The sequence below is a fragment of the Marmota monax genome, unplaced genomic scaffold (genome assembly GCF_021218885.2).
Source record: "Marmota monax isolate L192 unplaced genomic scaffold, Marmota_monax_Labrador192_F-V1.1 WCK01_AAM20220418_F8-fsc00069, whole genome shotgun sequence".
NCBI classification, from domain to species: Eukaryota; Metazoa; Chordata; class Mammalia; order Rodentia; family Sciuridae; genus Marmota; species Marmota monax.
The window spans coordinates 3,588,075-3,607,655 of record NW_026695243.1 but is presented as its reverse complement, the minus strand read 5'-3'; the positions used below and the strand labels follow the sequence as shown (position 1 = coordinate 3,607,655).

The following is a 19,581-nucleotide window of genomic DNA, read 5'->3' as shown; positions in this document are numbered from 1 at the left end:
ATATATATATATATATATATATATATATATATATATATATATATATATACACACACACACACACACACACACAACAAGTTCCTGAAGGAAAAGTAAGTTTAAGAGGTGTGTGGGTGTGTGTGGTGGGGGTGGGGTGGTGAATGTGTGTACATGGGTGTGTGTGATGAATGACTTATGTAGAGAACAGTGCCCATATGAACAGGCATGCACTGGTCCACGTCCTCTGCAGACTTGGAAGCCCTTACCCACGAAGGCCTGGGAGGGGCTGTGGAGATACAGTGTCTGGAGCCTCCATGGCCTCTGGAGCAGCCACTCCTAGAGGCCTCTGGGAGACCTCACCCTGTGGTCTAATGCAGCAGGAAGCAGGGCAGGTCTCTGCTCCCTTTGGATCTTATTTTCCTTCTTCAGGAAATGGACCTCACTAGCATGGAGTCCGCTCTTCCCCTCCCCAGCGTGGTCCTGAGGCTCAGATGGGAGTGAGTGGTGGGCGTTGTAGGTCAGTGGTTGCAAGCAGGGACTCTGCAGTCGCTGGGGACTGCCAATCCTTTGGGAAGACACTCAACCTTTCTGTGCCTCTGTTTCCTCATCTGTGGAATGAGGAGAATAATGGTGTCCACCACAGAAGGCTGGTGTGTGGAGTAAATGAGTTAACCTAAGTGCAGAGGTAAGAACCACACCTGGCTCACGACACAGCCGACAGGGTGTAGGCCACTGAGATTCCAGGTTGGTGTTGTAAGGGGCTGTCCAGGTGTGTCCAGTGACCATTTCTGTCCATTCACCTACATGATGGCAGATCCCAGAAAGGCCTCAGGACAGCCAAGCTCAGATGGACAGGACTGTCCTTGCCCTGAAGGAGTTCCCGGTGTGGCAGGCAACGCTGAAACCTCATCAGAGGTTGCAGGGATTGAAGAAAGGAGGAAGGGAAATGCACTGGGAGGGGTCAGCACCTCCTACCTCTGAGAGCAGGAGGGAAGATGAGTGGGGCTTCCTGGAGGAAGAAGTGACACTTGAACTAAGTATCAGGGTCTACACAGGCCTCAGCAGGGGAAGGATGTGGGGGAGAAGGCATCCAGCCATGGGACAGCATAGGTGCCAGCCCCAGAGCTCCAGAGAGCAGGCACTGTCCCTTAGCACGAGGGGAAAGGACAAGGGGGGGGGGTCTAACAGAAATGCTGGCAGCACAGCTCTGCCGTGACCCACGGGACCACCTTTCCCAGGCTCTGACCTCCCAGGCTCACCTCCAGTAGAAGAAGGTGTTCTCTACCTGGGGAGTGCAGGTGGGCATCCAGAGACATCGGAGCTGAGGGCTCGACATAGCTGCAAGGCCATTGCCTCTGTTCTGCATGGAGTTACAGGCGCAAGTGGCCTTGGCCATTGGCCACCTGCTGGGTTATTCTCATGGCATCTAGGAATGAGGGGGAACCAGGCCCTAGAAGCCAGGGAAATCACATCCAGGGACCCAAGAGAGAAGATGACAGGCTTGAGGCAGACACAGATGGCTCTGAGCCACAGGGGACAATGATATGACAATACTAAGGTTATCAGGGTTCATCAACTGGCTTAGCCTTCTCCCTTTATAACAGGAGGCCCAGAGGGGACGATGTCCCCAAGATCACACTGCTGACCAGACCCCAGCACCCTACCTCCACCTGGGAGGTAGATCAGGAGGCCACCTGGGTTCCTCTGTGCTTCAGAGAAGGCCCGGGATGGAGAAGGAGAGCAGTGCATGGCGCAGGCAACCTCGTGGCCACCGTCCCAGGCCACCCTCCTGACAATCTCCAGGATACGTGATGCCACTGCCATGTCATGGATGAGGAACTGAGGCTGGGAGAGGCTAAGTAAACTGCCTGGGGTCAGCAGCTAAGAAGGGCCAGAGTCTGGATGTGAAGGCCGGTGTGTTTGACCCAAGCCAGGAAATACACCTGCTGTTATGGGTAGGTTGGCCTCTCTGGGCCACCACAGCCTCCCCTGCACAAATGAGCACAGCACCTCATCAAACAGAACGTAGGATGGGGCAGTCAGTGCTGCACTATGACCTGAACGCTGGGCTTCTGTCCCTGGAGCACATGCCCAGCAGCTCACTGTGCATCTTCCCAGGAGGAGGGCAGAGCGCTTACAGATGCACATGTCCAGGCTCCAGGGGACGGAGCGGTGGGTACAAGGCTACCTGGCCAGGAGACATCAGAGCCAGGATCAGAAGTCAGGTCTTCTCCTGTGAGCCCGGGGCCCTTTCTTTCCACTCTTCCTTATTTGGAGTCACCAGCCCTCTGTGTGTCCCTGGCCAGTAAGTGGTGGGGGCTTTACTGGCTAGAAGAGCCTCCGAGGTCAGCCTGTCAGGACACACTCCCCACCACGGTCTGACAAGGGTCCTTTTGGTTCAAGACAAAAGTGAATCCTGGCTGGGCACAGTGCTTCGTGTCTGTAACCCCAGTTGTTCTAGAGGCTGAGGCAGGAGGATCTCGAGTTCAAGATCCGCCTTAGCAACTTAGCAAGGCCCTAAGCAACTCAGTGAGACCCTGTCTCTAAACAAAATATAAAAAAAGAGCTCGGGATGTGGCTCAGTGGTTGAGTGCCTCTGGGTTCCATTCCTGGTACCAAAAAAAAAAAAAAGTGACTCCTTCGGTGGAGTGGAGTGGGGTTGAGCAGTTGTCCCTGAAACTAACTCCAGAGTCTGCACACTGGACCTCTATGCTGCACAGACACCCCTGGCCTCCCTTCAGAGGCCCCCGGTAACCCTGGATGAGAGGCTCCTGGGAGCGGCCAGAAACATCTAGGATCTTGCTAAAATTCAGACTTGGGGCCAGCAGGTTGAGGGTGAGGCCTGGGCTTCTGCATCTCTAAACTGCTCCCAGGGGGCTGTTGCTGTCACTACTGCTGCATGGTGACCCCCATGTTTAGAGAATCTCCAGACCAGTGTATCCAAACCTCCCTGATACTGGAACTTCCAGGGCCCACCTGGTGATTCCTACCTCGGTAAGCATTGCCCAGACCAACCTCATCTCATGGTGCCTTTATCTCCTCAGCCTCTTCTCCATGAGCCACCCAGGTGCCACCCGAGGGGGGTTTGTCCTGCTAAGCAGTGGTTCTCATCACCAGCTGCATCAAAGCCCCTGAGTGCTACGCAGCACAGAGGCCTGGGCTCCTGAGGGTATGGCCGGAACTGGGAGGGTGACCAATTAGACCCGGTTTAACTGGGACTTTCCTGCCTTTAATACTGAAAGTCAAGAGCCCTAGCTCCTGGGAAACTTCCAGTCCCAGGCAGATGGGGATGGCTGATCATTCCTGGTGGGTTTTGACAGGTCACCAAGGTCCCAGTAAAGGATGGGAACCACTGCTCTAAGGAAAGTCTGTTGCAGGCCATCTTCCTCAAGAGGCTGGTAACCTTCACTCATCAATTACAGAACTAATGTTTCCACAATAATATGGAGTGCATGCAGGGTGCCTACTAGGCATCTGGCACTAGGTTCTGCATTATCGTTCTACTCCTGTGAGCTTACTAGGTTGGTATGGTCCCATTTTACATGTTTGTGACCCTGGAGGGGAGTTAGTTTTCTGACTCTGTCTCCTGCTCCTTCCAGATGGAACCTGCAATTCCAGACTCAAAGCAATGCCGTGGCCGCGGTTGTGCCGATGACCAGCAGCTCCACTGTACCGTAAGTAGCACAAGTGATTTATTTATTTAGAATGAATTATTTACGCCCCGTATACTTCCAGAAAGCGGTTGGGGTGGCTGGCGGTGAAAGACTCATAAACAATAAGGCCACTGGAGTTACCCATTGGGAACTGATATTACTTTAGATACCACGGTCTTGAATTAAAAATGGGGGTCAGAACCTTGCATTGAATGTTTCCCGGGATCAACAGGAAAGATATGGGTTGGGTCTGCGGCAGAAATAGATTGGAAACTTCTGTGTGCTTGATAGCATCCTGCTCTTCTGTGACCTGCCTCAGTATCTGTGAAAACTCAACCAGGAAAGCACCAGAGCCCTCTCGCTGCTACCTTGGGCTTCTTTGGCCTTTCCTGCAGGTTCTCCATCTTCACCGAACTGTTCTGAACCACCTTCATGGTCTGTGGTAGTTCATTTCATCCACACAACTTTGAAACTGGAGACAAGTAGAGACCTATAAATCTCCAAGGAGTTCCCTGATCAGGGCTTGGTGTGTGTCTCAGATTGCACGAGCATTAATATTACATCTGCAGGGATCACGGTCTGCAAAAGGCTTCCACACACTCCACCTTCCCGCTAGCTAATGCTCTCAACAGCCCCAGAAGAAGGGCAGCCTTGATCAGTCCCATCACACACGTGAATTCGGTGGGCTCCATGGGGGGCTGCTAATTTGCCCCAGGTCTGCTCTACTAGTGACAGACAGCAGAAAAGCAAAGATCCAGAGCTTTTGAATTGCAGTTCTCTGTTTTGGCTACTGCACCAAAATGTCATGTCTCTCTCTAGGGGTAACAGTATTGGGTGGTGAATTGCAGAAGTCTGGGAGAGCCTGTGAGCGTATACAGTAGGTAAAACACTTGCTGAGTCAGAGAATACATGAATAAAATGAGCATGAGTTAGAATGAATGAATGAGAACCCCTTTCCCCTGAAAATCAGTGGGTTTTACAGGGACCTGTGCAAGCCAGGTTGGATGTGGGAACCACATGTCTCCACCCTGTCTGTGGAAGGCCTGCGGTTTTGATCATGAAGGACAGTGAGTCCTCAAGGCCAAGGCAAAGCTGGAGTGTGAATTTTCTCCCCTGTCCTTCATACACAGTCCTGGGTCCTGCACCAGGTCATAGGCAGGGCCAGGCAGGAAGCAACTGATCAGACATGGCCATTGTCCCTAGGGTGCCACAAGCTAGCGGGAAAATGAACCTTGAATCAGGAATGGGGACACTCCGGAGCAGAGGTGGGACTGGAGAAGAGGGCACAGTACACTTGAGACTTGGAGCTTGGAGGAGGTAGCAGCTCCCTTGGGAGAAATCAGGAAGTTTCCACTGAAGGAATAAAATTTGAGGCTGGCTCTTACAGGCTGGCCTCAGTTTCCCAGGTGAAAGGGGAGGGGAGTTCTGCCAGACATCAGGGACCCCCTGGGGGAAAGCTTAGTCCTGGAAGAGCACTGGTAGTTGAGCAGCCTCAAGGAATTCTGGGTGCCTGGAGCTGAAGATTTGGGGCAAATGCATAGGAGAGCCAGGCACAAGCCAGCACCGTCCCCCGGAGCCTCCACACACTCCTGTTCCTATTCCTCCACCTTTGCCAGGGGCTTAGCCTGCTGCCCCTCAGTCCTGTGTCTCACCGCAACCAAAGTGACCCCCTCTGTTGCAACAACCACTCCAGGTCCTGCCTCCAGCCAACCCCACACTCTTTTGTCATGAAAACCTTTGTCATGAAACAGATCTCCCCCTTTCTCCCACCAACTGCATCCAAACAAAAACCTGCCAGCCTTTCCCCTCCTCATGCAGGACACCCTGCTTGCTCTAAAATCAGGACTTCACTGCACTCTGCATCCAAGACAGTCAGGAAGGACCATCCCAAGTCCCCAGGCCCCTGGGGTCTCTCCTGCACCGTCTGCTTGGCCATGGAGGATGCCCTTAATATAGCTGCCTTTCCTCCTCCTGTTTTTGTTTTGATTTTAATGAATTCGGAAAGTGGAGGCATCTCATAGATTATTAACAAGCTAAATGTCCCCTCTGGAGACCAGCGCCAAGAAACGGCTTCAACCTGCCCTGGATCACTGGCCTCCATTCTCTTTCTTAGACAGCAGCGTTCTCCAACTGGGCCTAGTCACACTTCCCCTCCTAAATGGTTTCTAGATGCATCTGGAAACCACTGCATGCTCCCTGGCAAGGGTGTGGAGCCATGTGGGCTGTGGCTCCATTCCGGCCTGATGGACTTTGACTCCAGAGGCAGAGAGGCAGACGTGGATACTTTGAGCAAATTGCTAACAGAGCTCTCATCCTGCTCCAGCCCCTTAGTTCCAGGGTCTGCAGCACCAGGGTAAGCAACCCTTGTTGCCCATGAAAATCAGGGGCTGATTTTTCAACTCCAACAGCCCCCATCAGAGGTCTGCTCCCAGCAGGAGTCCTAGCCATCACAGCAACAGCCAGGGCTTCACAGTTTCTACAAACACTTTTGCTCACCAGTAAAGACAGCACACAAAACACAACATCTGAATGCAAATCAAAACTACTCTAAGATATCATCTCACTCCATTCAGAATGGCAGCTATTATGAAGACAAACAAACAATAAGTGTTGGTGAGGATGTGGGGGAAAAGGCACACTCATACACTGCTGGTGGGGCTGCAAATTGGTGCAGCCAATATAGAAAGCAGTATGGAGAGTCCTTGGAAAATTGGGAATGGAACCACCATTTGACCCAGCTGTCCCTCTCCTCTGTCTATACCTATAGGACTTAAAATCGGCATGCTACAGGACACAGCCACATCAATGTTTATAGCAGCACAATTCACAATAGCTAAACTGTGGAACCAACCTAAATGCCCTTCAGTGGATGAATGGATTTTTTAAAATGTGGCATATATACACAATGGAATTTTACTCAGCAATAAAAGAGAATAAAATCATGACATTTGCAGGTAAATGGATGGAGTTAAAGAAGATAATGCTAAGTGAAGTTAGCTAATCCCAAAAAACCAAATGCCAAATATTTTCTCTGATATAAGGAGACTGATTCATAGTGGGTTAGGGAGGGGGAGCATAGGAGAAATAGATGAACTCTAGATAGGGCAGAGGGGTGGGAGGGAAAGGGAGGGGGCAGGGGATTAGCAAGGATGGTGGAATGTTATGGACATCATTATCCAAAGTACATGTATAAAGACACGAATTGGTATCAACATACTTTATATACAACCAGAGATATAAAAAAATTGTGCTGTATATGTGTAATAAGAATTGTAATGCATTCCACTGTCATTTATTTTTTTTAAATCAATAAAAGAAAAAAGAAAACAATGAACCACCACCAAAAAAAAAAACACACAACATCTGCATAAACATAGAAGTCATGTTTGCTAGTACCATTTTACAGAGAAGCAAAGTGAGGCTAAGAGAGATTAAATAAAACCATGGCATCTATTGCCAAGCTCTGGACAGCAAGCCCAGGGCCCAGTGTTATTGTGACAGTGAGAACTTGGGTGAGATCCTACCCCTACACCCTGCCTGGGCCTCAGTTTCCCAGTATGTGCAATGAAGACTCAGGACCCAAAGACTGCTAAGACCATACCAGCCCTGCCACCCTAGGCATCTACCTCACATTCTACAACCCCCTGCCAAGTAAGAAGTGGTATTTGATTTCTCAGGTAACCTATAGTTTAACAAAATAATCATGTGGGAAAATCAAGTCAGATCATAAAATTCCTGTTCCTCTGAAGCAACGTGGCATTGACTGACAGTTGAGAGAGATGCTGAAATTTGGCCAAGAGCAAAGGGCCTGACTTTGGGGTTTTCACTGATTTGTTTTTTTAAATGTCAAAACCAACCATGATTCCGAGTTTCCAGACATCAAGTCCTAGCTGTACTGGGCCTGCGCTGCCGACACATCTACAGAGCTTCCTTCTCTTGTTCCAAGTCTTCCTGGCCTCTGCTCCCTGGCAGGAGCTTCTCCAAGGAGATTGGCCCCATTACACAAGCCAGAGCGTTCTTCCCCAGGAAGCTCCTGGGGGAGTGCCAGGGCAGACCAGAGGCAGGGTGGGCTGCGAGGGCAGGCCTGGGTGGGCGCCAGGAGAAACACCCGCAATTTCATGATCTGCTACAGCCACTTTTAAAGACAGGCTCTGTGGGATGCAGCCTTGAGTTGGTCTTTCCCTATCAGCAGCCCCTCTCGCCCCCAGGGAGTGGACTGTATACTTGGCAGCTGGACCATTCTGTCTGAAAGCCGGGGCTGCTCTCATCTTGCTCCTGGGGAGGCAGGAGTTCCAGCCTGGTCTCCAAAGGTGTCAAACTCCTTCTCGTCAGCACGTCTGTTACCTTCGCTGGGCTCTGCCCTCATCTCTTGTGAAGCTACTCTGCTCCAAGGCCTCCTGCTTTCCTCCAGCCCCAGGCTTCAGAAGGACAGACTGGGCCAGTGGGAGGTGTGTAGGACCACCCTCAAAGAGTGCTAGGTATGGTTGGGAGCAAGCCACCTTCCCATCTCTGAAGATGGGGTCTGAGGGGGTCTGAAAACCACTGCAAAGGAAGCAAAGCAAAATTAAAACAAAGTGGGTCCAGAGTTGGGAGGTGCTGGCTGAAGCTAAGCCAAAGGCCATCTCAGGCCTCCCTCCGAGTTCCTTTAACAAGGGGGGCTACAGCTGAGAGCCCGTGGGTCCTCGTGGGTCTGGCAGGATTGGACGATCTGCCCTCCATTCTTGAGGGAGAAGCACAAGGCGTCCTGGGCTGGCTGTCCAACGGCAAACCTCCCGAGCACTGCTCTGCATGGAGCCCAGGCCTGTGCCCAGGCCCATGGTCAGGAGTGAAGGAGAGGAGGATCTGACCTCTGGCAGCTCCAGGGCAGCAACTGCCTGGGACAGGGTATGTGAGAAGGAGGCCCAGTCAGTGACTTCCCAGAGGAAGGGACATCCCAGCTGTGCCATGACGGATGGGCATGGTCCTGCCGGGTGGAGAGACCACCAAGAGAAGGGAGCCACCTACACTGAGGCCAGCTGCACAAAGGAACAAGAAGTGGGCCAGCGGCCAGGGATGGACACCCACTGTCATGCTGTGGATGTGGGCTTGGCCCTGGCGATGCCGGGCTACGTGCCCCAGCGTCATGCCCCTGGCATCTCCTCCTGCCTCTTCCCCACACGTTCTGCACATGGGCAGCATGTGCTAAAGAGCCCCGGTGCCCGGGAGATGAACGAGCCTCAGAAAGCACCTGGGCTGACACGTCGCCAGGAGCCAAGCGCATCTGTGTCACCTGAGCTGCAGGCACTGAACTGGCACCGAGGTGATGAGGGGGCCGAAGGGATCTGCTCAGAGTGGGGTCCCGGGACCTCCATTGTTCACAGGGGCAGAACCCTAGTCCTCATAAGCCACTCATCTTATGCAGTTAGTGAGCCACCAAGAGACAGCTTGGCTGAAACCAAAATGCTCAGGGAGCTCATTATCATAGCCAGATGGCCTGTCCCATGGTGGGCGCCTCCAGTGGCAGGACTCACTGGCGGGGAGTGAAGGCCCTGCTTCCCTCTAACTTCCACCATGGCTCCCGCTTCTCCCCACCCACCTCACAGGGCACCAGCAAAATCTCTCAGCGGCAGCCATGTGGCTCTGCAGGCCAACACTTCTCCTCTCCAGTCTCAACACACTCAGATCTTCAACATCCACACCCCAACCCTCCCTGGGTCACCTCCCAGGGGGTCACTCCCTATGTGAGGCTAGATCTGAGCCCCACACCCTGGGCAGACAAGAGAGGGTCAGACCCAGGACTCTGAAGGTGCCTGCATTTAGGTGTGAGAACTGAGGCTCCCAGGAGCTTGGTGACTCATGTCACAATGACAGTGTCATCCTCCCTGTTCAGCAACCACGGATCAAGGACACCAGAGAAAGGCAAAAGTTAAATTTAACCAGTTCCAACACCAGGGTGAGTTTTTACCCTGTAGCTGCTAATTCCCATTTCTGTGGCACAGTTCCTATTCCTGTCCCACGAGCATTGTTCCTCCAAAGGGTGGTCAGAGCGTCTTTTCAATTATATAAGTCATACACACTTTCCCATTTGTGAAATGGTTTCGGAGCCTGGTTTTGAATAAGTTAAGGGATTCATCAAATTCCTCAAGTGGCTGCAGTCCCCACCTGCCAGCCCTCCACCATCTCTGGAAGCAAGGTGGCTTCCCAGATCGGGAGCACAGGCGGCTTGGGAGGTCCACAGAGTTTGGCTCAAAACATGTTTGGCTGTGTTCCCTGGGAGTGGGAGGGAGGCAGAAAGCCAGGCTCCCAGGGTACCCTGCCCCCATCAGGACCCACATCTTTGTTCCCCCGCCCCCCTTGCCTGGCTCCACAAGGCTGGGAGAAGCCTGCTCTTCCAGGTCGATCCCACAATTCTGCTCCCAGATGCCCAGAGCACTCCAGTCTGTAGAGCACCGTCCAGTTCCCAGGCTCCTGAGGCCCCTGCGCACACCCAGCCAGAGCCATCATCTGGCCCAGTGTTGGTAGCAACACTAGTACGGCAGAGGATCAGGAGTGAGTCACGCTGGAGCCGGTCAGAAATGCACAGTGACTCTGTGCAGGTGGAGGTGGAGAATCTGCACATGCTACACCCTGCACTGCCCCACAGTCAAGTCCACCCTACGAGAGGCTCTTCCATGGAGGGCTTTAGGCTCCCAGCCTATTCTCCACCCTTAGGGGAAAGTGTCATTCCCTGTTGAGAATACATGGTATAGAAGAGGAAGGAATATTTATTTCAATTTGCGGGGCAGAGGATGAGAGGCACAAAAGGAAAGGGGGCAAGGGAACCTGCCCAGGGTTTTGAAGAATGAGCAGGAGTTCAGCAAAACAGGGAAGGGACTCAGTGTCGAGTCCCCTTGCTGGGCTTCTTGAGCTCCTGTTTTCCTTTCAGACATTAGTCACTGTGTAGCCTGCCTCCAAGATAAGCCCCCATTGACCTTCACCTTCCTCTGCACTTTGGTACTTCTCTCTCATACTCTCAGCTAATTTGCATGATCAATAGAGTACAGCACAAATATAGGTATGCAACTTCCAGAGCCAGGTCCTGAGAGACTTTGCCAGCTCTGGCTTGGTCTTTTGGATGACTTCATTTGGCAGAACTGGGGGAATTCGGCTGCCATGATATGAGGATGCTCAAGCATCCCAGGGAGAGGCCCACAAGGAGAGGAACTGCCCTGGTGGCCATATATGTGCGCCATCTGGGCAACAGATCCTCCAGCCCCAGTTGAGCCTTCGGATGACACAGCCCCCAACCCTCTTCCGGCAGGGCTGCACACACCACAGGGCAGACCCAAGTCACTCTGTGGGTCTGAAGCCTGACATGCAGAAACAATGAAATAACAAATGATATGGCTGTTTGGAGCCACTAAGTTTTGGGGTGATTTGCTACCTGGTAATAAATAACAAGCACAGTCTGTCTCCTAACCCACTTCCCTCTTGTTTCAAGTCCTCTAGGGAAAGGCCTCGCTTACTCCTGCTGGGACCTGGTCACTTTGGCCAGTTTCCAACCTTCCCTTGTTCCTGCAGCTCCCCCAAGAATTCCGAGAGGCAGACAGCTCCAAGAGAGGCTGAGAAGCAGGAAGCTCCTTCGATTCCTCTTTGGGTTGGGGGTTTACTGAGGAGTTCGATCCCTCATGTCTAGAGAAAATGTCAATTTACAGATCCTTTTATCCCTGATCCTCTCATCCCTCCCTGCCTCTCTCCATTTAGTAAAGTCTGTGAAAAGGTATCTCAGACCTGGGCTCTGTCCTCAAAGATCTCACCACCCAGCCAGGGAGACGAGCATTTGTACACAAGCTCCCGCATAGACAAAACCCTATGACAGGAACAAGAGAGGGACCTGGGGAACCAGGCTGTGCACATGCTCTGTTAGACATAAACAAGGGAGGAATACAAAGAATTTCTATGGGGCCCCACTTTAGTGGTCTCCTAGTGGCAATCAGGAAAGGCTTCCTGGGGGAGGCAGCATTTAAGCTGGATCTCAGAGCACAAATAGCACTTGCCACATTGGACAGAGGGAGAATGGGTTGTTTGGGGTGGTGGCAACAGTGTAAGAAAAGTGGAAATGCAAGAACAACCAGGAATGCTAAGTAACCACAGTATTCATGTTGGAGTAACAGCAGATGGGCAGGGCTAACACCAATGAGAAGTTAACTGTAATTAGCGCCTACTGCATGCCAGGCACAGTCCTAGTTACTTTCCATCTCTTAATGCCTACAAGACCTCTGTGAAATCAGCCTGCTTTCTCCCTTGATTGCACAGCGGAGGGGACCAAGGCCCAGGGCCTGGACTGACCACCAGGACTGTGCTCCTTGATGTTCAGGAACAGAGACCCAAGCTCAGAGAAGGTAAGTGACTTATCCAAGACCTCACAGCAGTCTAGGGTACCTCCCAGGCTTGAAGTCAGGCTCCCACAGCACACAGAGCCATGCCGGCTCCCGGGTACTCTGTCAGGTTTGCATCCGACACACCCTCTGCCGGCAGCCTCTCCTCCACGGCTCCAGCTGCCCTCCACCCTCTTCTCCTTCAGCAGCCAGTGCTGCGTCACCTGCCCTGGGAAGCTCCCTTGGTCCGGGCTGGCCTGGCTCCTGTGCCTCTTCACCCATCGCACCACGCCCCAGGCCTCTCTGTTCCGTGGATGCACCAGGCTCTTCCCTCCGAGTCGCCTACTGAGCGCGCTGTTCTACCTGCGGGCAGGGAGTGCTCTTCTCCTGCTGGGCTGCTGCTCACCCTTCAGGTCTCAGCTCAAACGCCTCTTCTCTAAGAGGCCTTTCCTGGTCGCCCCAAGGCAGTGACTGGGTATCCCCCTCCCCTAGTTTATTTCCCCCCAGTGTCCTTAACACAGTCTGAAGGGCCAGACTAGCTGGGGTTAAGTCCTTGGGTGAATTACTTAGCCTTTCTGTGCCTCAGTTTCCTTCTCTATCAAACTAAGGACGAAAATGATACCATCCAGCAGCTACAGGATTAAATGAGCTAATGTACATGAGGGCTCAGAACAGTGTCTGGCACATAGTAGGCCCTACAGATACGACCATTAGCTCTCAGTATTGGTACTTATTTATTTGCAGATTGCCCATCTTCCTCCTAGAATATGGCTCTGAAATGCTGGGGGCCGTGTCTGTCCTGTTCAGCACTATATCACCAGTACCCACCAGGATTCCAGGCATAAAGTGAGTCGCCCAAAATATTGGTTGGTTGGTTGGATGAATGGATGGACTGATGGACGGGTGATGGAGGCAAAGGGAGGGAGACAGGGATGAAAGGATGATGGATGGGTGGTGGGTGGGTGGAGGGAGGGAGGGAGGGAGGAGGGATGGTTGGAGTAAATATTCGCCTGAGCCACGGCTCCTCCTGGTAGTCGCATCTTCCTACACTCTTCTTTCCTGTTCCAAATACCAGCTGACACTGGTGAGTCTCACAATGGACCATGCACTCACTAGTGAGCACTCAATAGTGTTTAAAACCCGCAGTGTACAGAGTGGATGACTGGCCAGGAGCCCAGGAAAGCCTTAATGGAGGAGAAAGGCAGTCTTAGAGGACAAAAGAATTTCAGTGGGGAGGGAGGTTGCGCAGGGAGTGGTTAAGGAGCATCTGGTTTAGGGAATAGCGCCAACAGGGCTCTGCGGCCCGAAGGTCTGGGTTTCTATGTGAAAGGCGAGGGCCTTTGATGGCACAGCGGAGGGGACCAAGGTCCGTGGGGAGCGGCAGGGGAGCACGTTGGACAGCAGGTGGGCTAAGGAGCTGGTGGTGGTACTACCCAGGGTTTCCAACACAGGGTGGTGGCCTCAGGGCTGCCCTTTAAGGAGCCACTGTGGAGGCCATGCTTGGTCAGGCCAGAGGATTAGACCAGGAGAGAGGGCAGCAGGAAAGGGCCTGGGAGACCTAACAGGAGTGACTTGGGGACCACACCGAGCGAGAACCATCCCTGCAAAGGACTGGCAGCCACTAAGACAGATACCCCAACGGAAGCTGGCGGGGAGCTTACCTGCACCAGATTCCAGCCCTGGAGGGACTCGGCGATGATGGATGTGACAGACGGACAGACGCCTCCAAACACCATCAAATGATTTGGGCCGTATTTAATGGCGTCATAGAAGGCTTTCAATCCTTTGGCATTATCACACTGGAAAGCAACAGAGAAAGAGAAAGAGGCTCAAATTAGACACAGCTTTCCCCAGGGGCAGGAGCCCAACCGTGGAGTCACACAAGCCTTTCCTCATAGAAAATCTGCCAGCTTCAGTTCCCCCCCCCATGAAGGGCCACTCTCAGTCACCCCCGAGCCCACACCTGGGTGCAGGGAAGTGTGGTCTTGGCATCTCCTACCCTGGCTGCCCTCCCTAGAGCATCCTCCAAATCTAGGACTTTCCTTTCACTCTCCACCACCTCCCCTCTCAGCACACCAAGGAAAGGATCTTCCAGAGTCTGGGATGCCTCACCCTGGGGTCTCTCTCCCCTTTCCATAACAGACACTTGCAAGTATTGACGAGGATGTGGAGAGTCTGGAACCCACGTGCACCATGAGCAGGAATAATAAGAGAGTTCTACAGGAAAAAAAAAAACCCAACGTGCTGGCCCTCAGAAAGTCAAAGCAGAGTGAACACAGGATCCAGCAATTCCACTTCTCTTTCCAGTGGAAGGAACCCAAAGCGGGGGCCCAGGAGACATTTGTACACCCCCGTTCACAGCTGTACCAGTCACATCAGCCAAAAGTTGGAAACACCGCAAACATCCATCAACAGAAGAAAGGGTGAACAAACCGTGATCTACACCCAGGATGGAACATCATTCACCAAGAAGGAAGGAAATTCTAAAATACGCTACAACACGGATGAGCCTGGGAGACACTGCGACACGAAATAAGACACACAAGAGGGCACATGCTGTAGGAGTCCTCTTATCTGAAGCACCTACAGGTGTCAAATTCAGAGAGACAGAATGGAGGTTCCTGGGGCTGGGGGAGGAGGGCCATGGGAGATAGTGTTTGATAGACTCGAGGTTTCAGTTTGGGATGATGGTGACATTCTGGAGATAGAGGGAGGCCACACTGCCCAACAGTGTGAATGCATTTAACACCCCTGAGCTGAGCTCTGCGCTTAAAGACAGCCATGTGGTGCATTTTACATGATGGTATATTTTGCCACCATAGTAAAAAATAAATGAGAAAAGAAGATGATGGGGCATCTGAAGGGGCAAATCCACAGGCAAATGCATGCCCAGAGTGGCACCTCCGTGCTCAGCCCCAGGCTGGGTACTGCGGGAAAGGTGGACCCTGCCCCCGCCAAGGAGCGCACACACACAGGTATCAGAGAGGACATCTGGCTGCAGAGCACAAGGGGCAGTCCAACGAGGAAATGGAGGGACCAGGAATGTCTGCCAGCGTCTGGAGTCAGTCATGGCTAACTTCTCACCTTCCCACTTCTACCGGGCTCATCCCAGCCGTGAGGTCAGCCCTCTCCTAGGCAGGGCGCTGGCTCCTAACTGGCCATCTAGCTTTCCCATGGGCCCTGTGGAGCCAATCCGCCACCCGGCAGTCTGCAGGCACTTGCTAAACATAACTTAGTTGTTCTCACTTTCCTGCTTTCTGTGCATTTAAAACTCAAATTCCTGGACAAGGGTCTAGCCCAGATGAAGAGTGCTTGCCTACCCTGTGCAAAGTCCCCCAGCACAGCAAACAGAAAAGAAGGAAAGAAATCACTCTCGAATTCCTATCAGAATGTAATTCTTGAAAGGTTAGGTTAAAAACAATGCTTGCCAGGCACTGTGGCGCATGCCTATAATCCCAGTGATGGGAGGCTGAGGCAGGAGGATCACAGGTTCGAGGTCAACCTCAGCAACTTAGTGAGGCCCTAAGTGACTTAAGGAGACCCTGTCTCAAAATAGAAAATAAAGGGACTGGGATGTGGCTCAGTGGTTGAGCACCCCTGGTTTCAATCCCTAGTACAAAAATAAAACAAAACATAGTTCTCATGAAAATCCAGAGTGTGCGCATGAGACTGTTTTATTTAACTCATTAAAAAGAGGATCTGTAAGATGAAGTTGATTCGAAAGAGAATTTTAAAAAAAGGATTTTCACAATAAAATAATAATAAGGAATTAGATTGCTAAATTAAATATAAAAACAATTAATGTCCTACAAGGAAATAAAACTCTAACCATTAGGGACAGAGAAGAAAATCACTGCAAACCAGCACCTCTTATCAGTTGTAGAGAATTATAGGTCCTGGGCCTTAATCTACCAGGCCGAGTCTCACTCCTCCAGTCAGATGACCCACAGGCAGGGCAGGAAGAACACGCTCCAGGTGTCAGGCTAAATGGTCACATCTTTGCAATATTCTCAAGTTTTCTTAACATTCCTTGTCCTAAGAGAAGTCACAGGAGGCCAGCCCCTGCCTCCCACGCTGGCCCGGTTCTCTCTCCTCTCCTCCTTGCTCAACAAGTCAGGCCTCACCTGGCTCCTTTTTATGCCTTGAAATCAAAGGCCATTTCCTGCCTGCCTCTGGGCCGTGGCGCCTACCGCTTTCTTTGGCAGGAACACTCTTTCCTTGCTACTCCTCACTCAGGCCTCCCTACCCAATAGGGCTCCCGCCGAGTCTCTCTCCAACACTGGCCTTATTTAATGTCCCAGCTTCATTCCTAAAATGATCTGCAGTCATCTTGTCTATTTTGTGGTCCCCTGCACGTTGGCTGATTTCCTTAACTAGAATGTAGGTCCCTGCAGCGAGAGCCCCCCCCGCGCCGTGCCGTCTCCCTCGAGCTCAGCTTCCCAGGATTCAGGAGCTACCTGTTGGAGCCCCAACTGCTCCCTCATCTCTCTTAATTGTTTTTTTCTGCTTATTGTAAATACATTTCTTCTTTCTTTAATTTTTTTGAAAATTTGTTCTAATTAGTTACACATGACAGCAGAATGCATTTTGACACACTGTACACAAAATGGCGCACAATCTCTCATTCCTCTGGCTGTGATGGTGCAGAGTCACTCCAGTCATATAATCATACCTGTATATAGGGTAATAATGTCTGCTTCATTCCACCTCCGCACCTCCTCCCCTCCCCTCACTGCTTTCTGCCCAATCCCAAGTTCCTCCATTCTTCCCTACATGGCTGGTGGCACTGCAAATTGGTGCAACCCCTCTGGAAAGCAGTATGGAGAGTCCTCAGAAAACTTGGAATGGAACCACCATTTGACGCAGCTATCCCACTCCTTGGTTTGTACCCAAAGGACTTAAAATCAGCATAGTACAGTGACACAGCCACATCAATGCTCATAGCAGCTCAATTCACAATAGCTGAACTATGGAACCAACCCAGAAGCCCTTCAAGAGATGAATTGATAAAGAAATTGGGGTACATATACTACTCAGCCTTAAAGAATGAAATTATGGTATTTGCAGGTAAATGGATGGAGCTGGAAAATATCATACTAAGCAAAATAAGCCAATCCAAAAAACCAAAGGATGAATGTTTTCTCCTTTTTTTGTCTTCTCGTCCATTCTGAGTCTTCTTCTTCCTTTCTGCGTATCCCCACCCTCCCCTTGTGACTACAATCTGGAGTCAGAGCAAGCTGGTGTTGGTTTGCATTCAAACCTACCCCAGGTTGCCCCAACAGAGATGCTCACCAGGACACAGAAATGAGTCCACCACCATTCCTGGCCTCAGACAGCTCCCTGTCTGCGGGAGCCACACCCTGAGATGGGACACAGGTGGCCACATCACATGACGGACAGCACGCAGAGGCAGATGCAGGCCATGGCTCACCACGAGGGCCAGCCCCGGAGAACTCTGGGAGGGGCACTCTGGGAAGGGAGTCATGGGTGGAGGGGTGGCACTGAACAGAGGCAAGGAGGTGGGACAGGAATGGCCCTGCTGCCCTCAGCAGTGGGTGGACATGGACAGGTGGCCATGGGAAGTGTAGGCAGGGTTCTGGACACAGGCTGGGGAGGTGGGATTGCATCCTATAGACCATTGGGGGAAATTTCCATTTTTAAGATTTCCTCTAATTTTAAAATTGGTTATTGTTTTTATTTTGCTAATAAAGAAAGAGGAAGATAAAAGAAAGGAAGGAAAGAATGGAGGGAGGGAAGGCTGTTTCCACTGCAGGAATAGATACAATACAGTGGTTCATGTTTTAATTGTTTCTACCATGATTTACTGAATCATTTGTAGCTTTAATATCTTTCTGTAATGATTTTTGGCTTGTTTTCTGATCTAATGACAATCATGAGGACAGCACCACAAGATTTATAATCAAATCCTGCATTGAAATCCTATTAAGAACATTGAACTCATTAAGACGTGTTTGCTCAGCAAACACTTCCCGGATCTCCAGCCTGTCCGAGGTCCTGTGTTAGTAAGGGTGTCCTGGCTTCTCGCAAACACACTGGGCTATGTCAACTCAAAACTCTCAAGATATCTGGCAACCAGTACTGGAGCTGGAAGAAGCTTTCCATACTCACCCGACTATCTATGGTGGGCAGTTTCAGCCCCCGTGACCACTGCTCTCTGGCGGGACTCCCATAAATGCTGTGTTTCCACAAAAGGGATTTTGCAAGTATGATGAAGGTTATTCATCAGCTGGCCTCAAATTATTATCCAGATGGGCCCAGTGCTGTTGCACAGACCCTCAAAACCAGAGTGCTTTGGCTGGTAACAGAGGGGAAATCAGAGAGTCAAAGCCAACATGGGTTTGAGGAGCCAGTATCGGTTTGAAGATGAAGAGTGCCAAGGAAAAGAAGACCTTAGACCTACACCTCCAAGGAACTGAGTTCTTCCAATACCATGAATGAGCATGGAGGGAAGTTTTTCCCAGCTGAGACTCCAGGTCAGAACCCCGCCCAGCTGACACCTTGAATTTGGCCTCATGAAGCCCTATGCAAAGAACCCAAGAATCACACTGTGAACAATCTTCTGGCAGGAAACTGTGAGACAATAAACGGTGTGGTTTAAACTATCAAGTTTATCATAGTGACAGCAGCAATAGAAAACCAATGTCCTCAGATAAAACGAGAAAAGTAAGAACAAAGTAGTGAGATTTCTTTACACTTAAATTTATTCCTTTAGCCTTAATTTCTAGATCAGGCCCTTTGTAGTTGATATGGTGTTAGAGTGTTTTTCTGTTATAAAGTGATAGATAGGAGGAGGGTTTTTGTTTTTAATATGCTGACATAACAAAGTTTTGCACCCAATTTAGCTAAATTTCTATTCCAGGGCTCCCCTTGCTTGTTGTGCAAATCCATACATGTCAGCAGTGCTAATCTAGCCCATGCCCTCACTTTCAGATTCAGAGTAAGGACCAGAGAGAAAGTATCCGTCCCCCATCTTGCCAGGATTAGGAGACGATTTTCTGGATTCCCAGTTTAGAGTTTTCTAATAATCTAGAAGCTCGATGGGCAAAGAGGAACGTTTAGAAAGAGCCCTTGCCCCCAGAATACTGCTGGAAGCCCAGATGACCTATAGGTACTCACGCTTCCCCACTGATTTACAAACTGCAAGTGACAGGGACAGACCTGTCCCCTCTCACGCTGTCCTTCCTCACCCTTGTTCCTGACACTGCATCTTCTCACCTGACCTGAGTATTGTCACAAATAGATGGACTTCCCAGCTGAATCTGTGGAGCTGGATCAACCTGGAGGTTTCAAACTCAGCCCAGCAGGGCCTGGGGACAGCGGCAGGAGCACTACCCTCCGCCGTAGCCAGCCCTGCCTCTCATCCGGTTCAGACACAGCATCAGGGTCCACAGAATTCTGAATCTGAAAAGCAGGTTTCTTTGCTAGTAGCAAACAATGTGTGAAGCCTGTGCAGGAATGACCCCAGAGGTCCTTGTCAAGTCTGACTTTGGTTTCCGGCCTCGGGAAGGGCAGCGAGTGTCTCATGGACAAGGTGGTTGGGCACAGACGCCACGGCTACCCACTAGCAGTGAGTTCACGGCCCATCAATTTGC

General features: G+C 51.2%; 1 protein-coding gene across 1 annotated transcript in view; it reads right to left on the bottom strand.

Annotated features, from left to right (window-relative positions):
• The window catches only part of Gabbr2 (gamma-aminobutyric acid type B receptor subunit 2), a 356,168-nt gene that overhangs the window by 227,776 nt on the left and 108,811 nt on the right, over positions 1-19,581 (bottom strand). Inside the window, exon 2 of the mRNA XM_046457483.1 lies at positions 13,630-13,767. Within this exon, the coding sequence (XP_046313439.1) occupies positions 13,630-13,767 (138 nt within the window). The remainder of the gene's footprint in view (positions 1-13,629; positions 13,768-19,581) is intronic.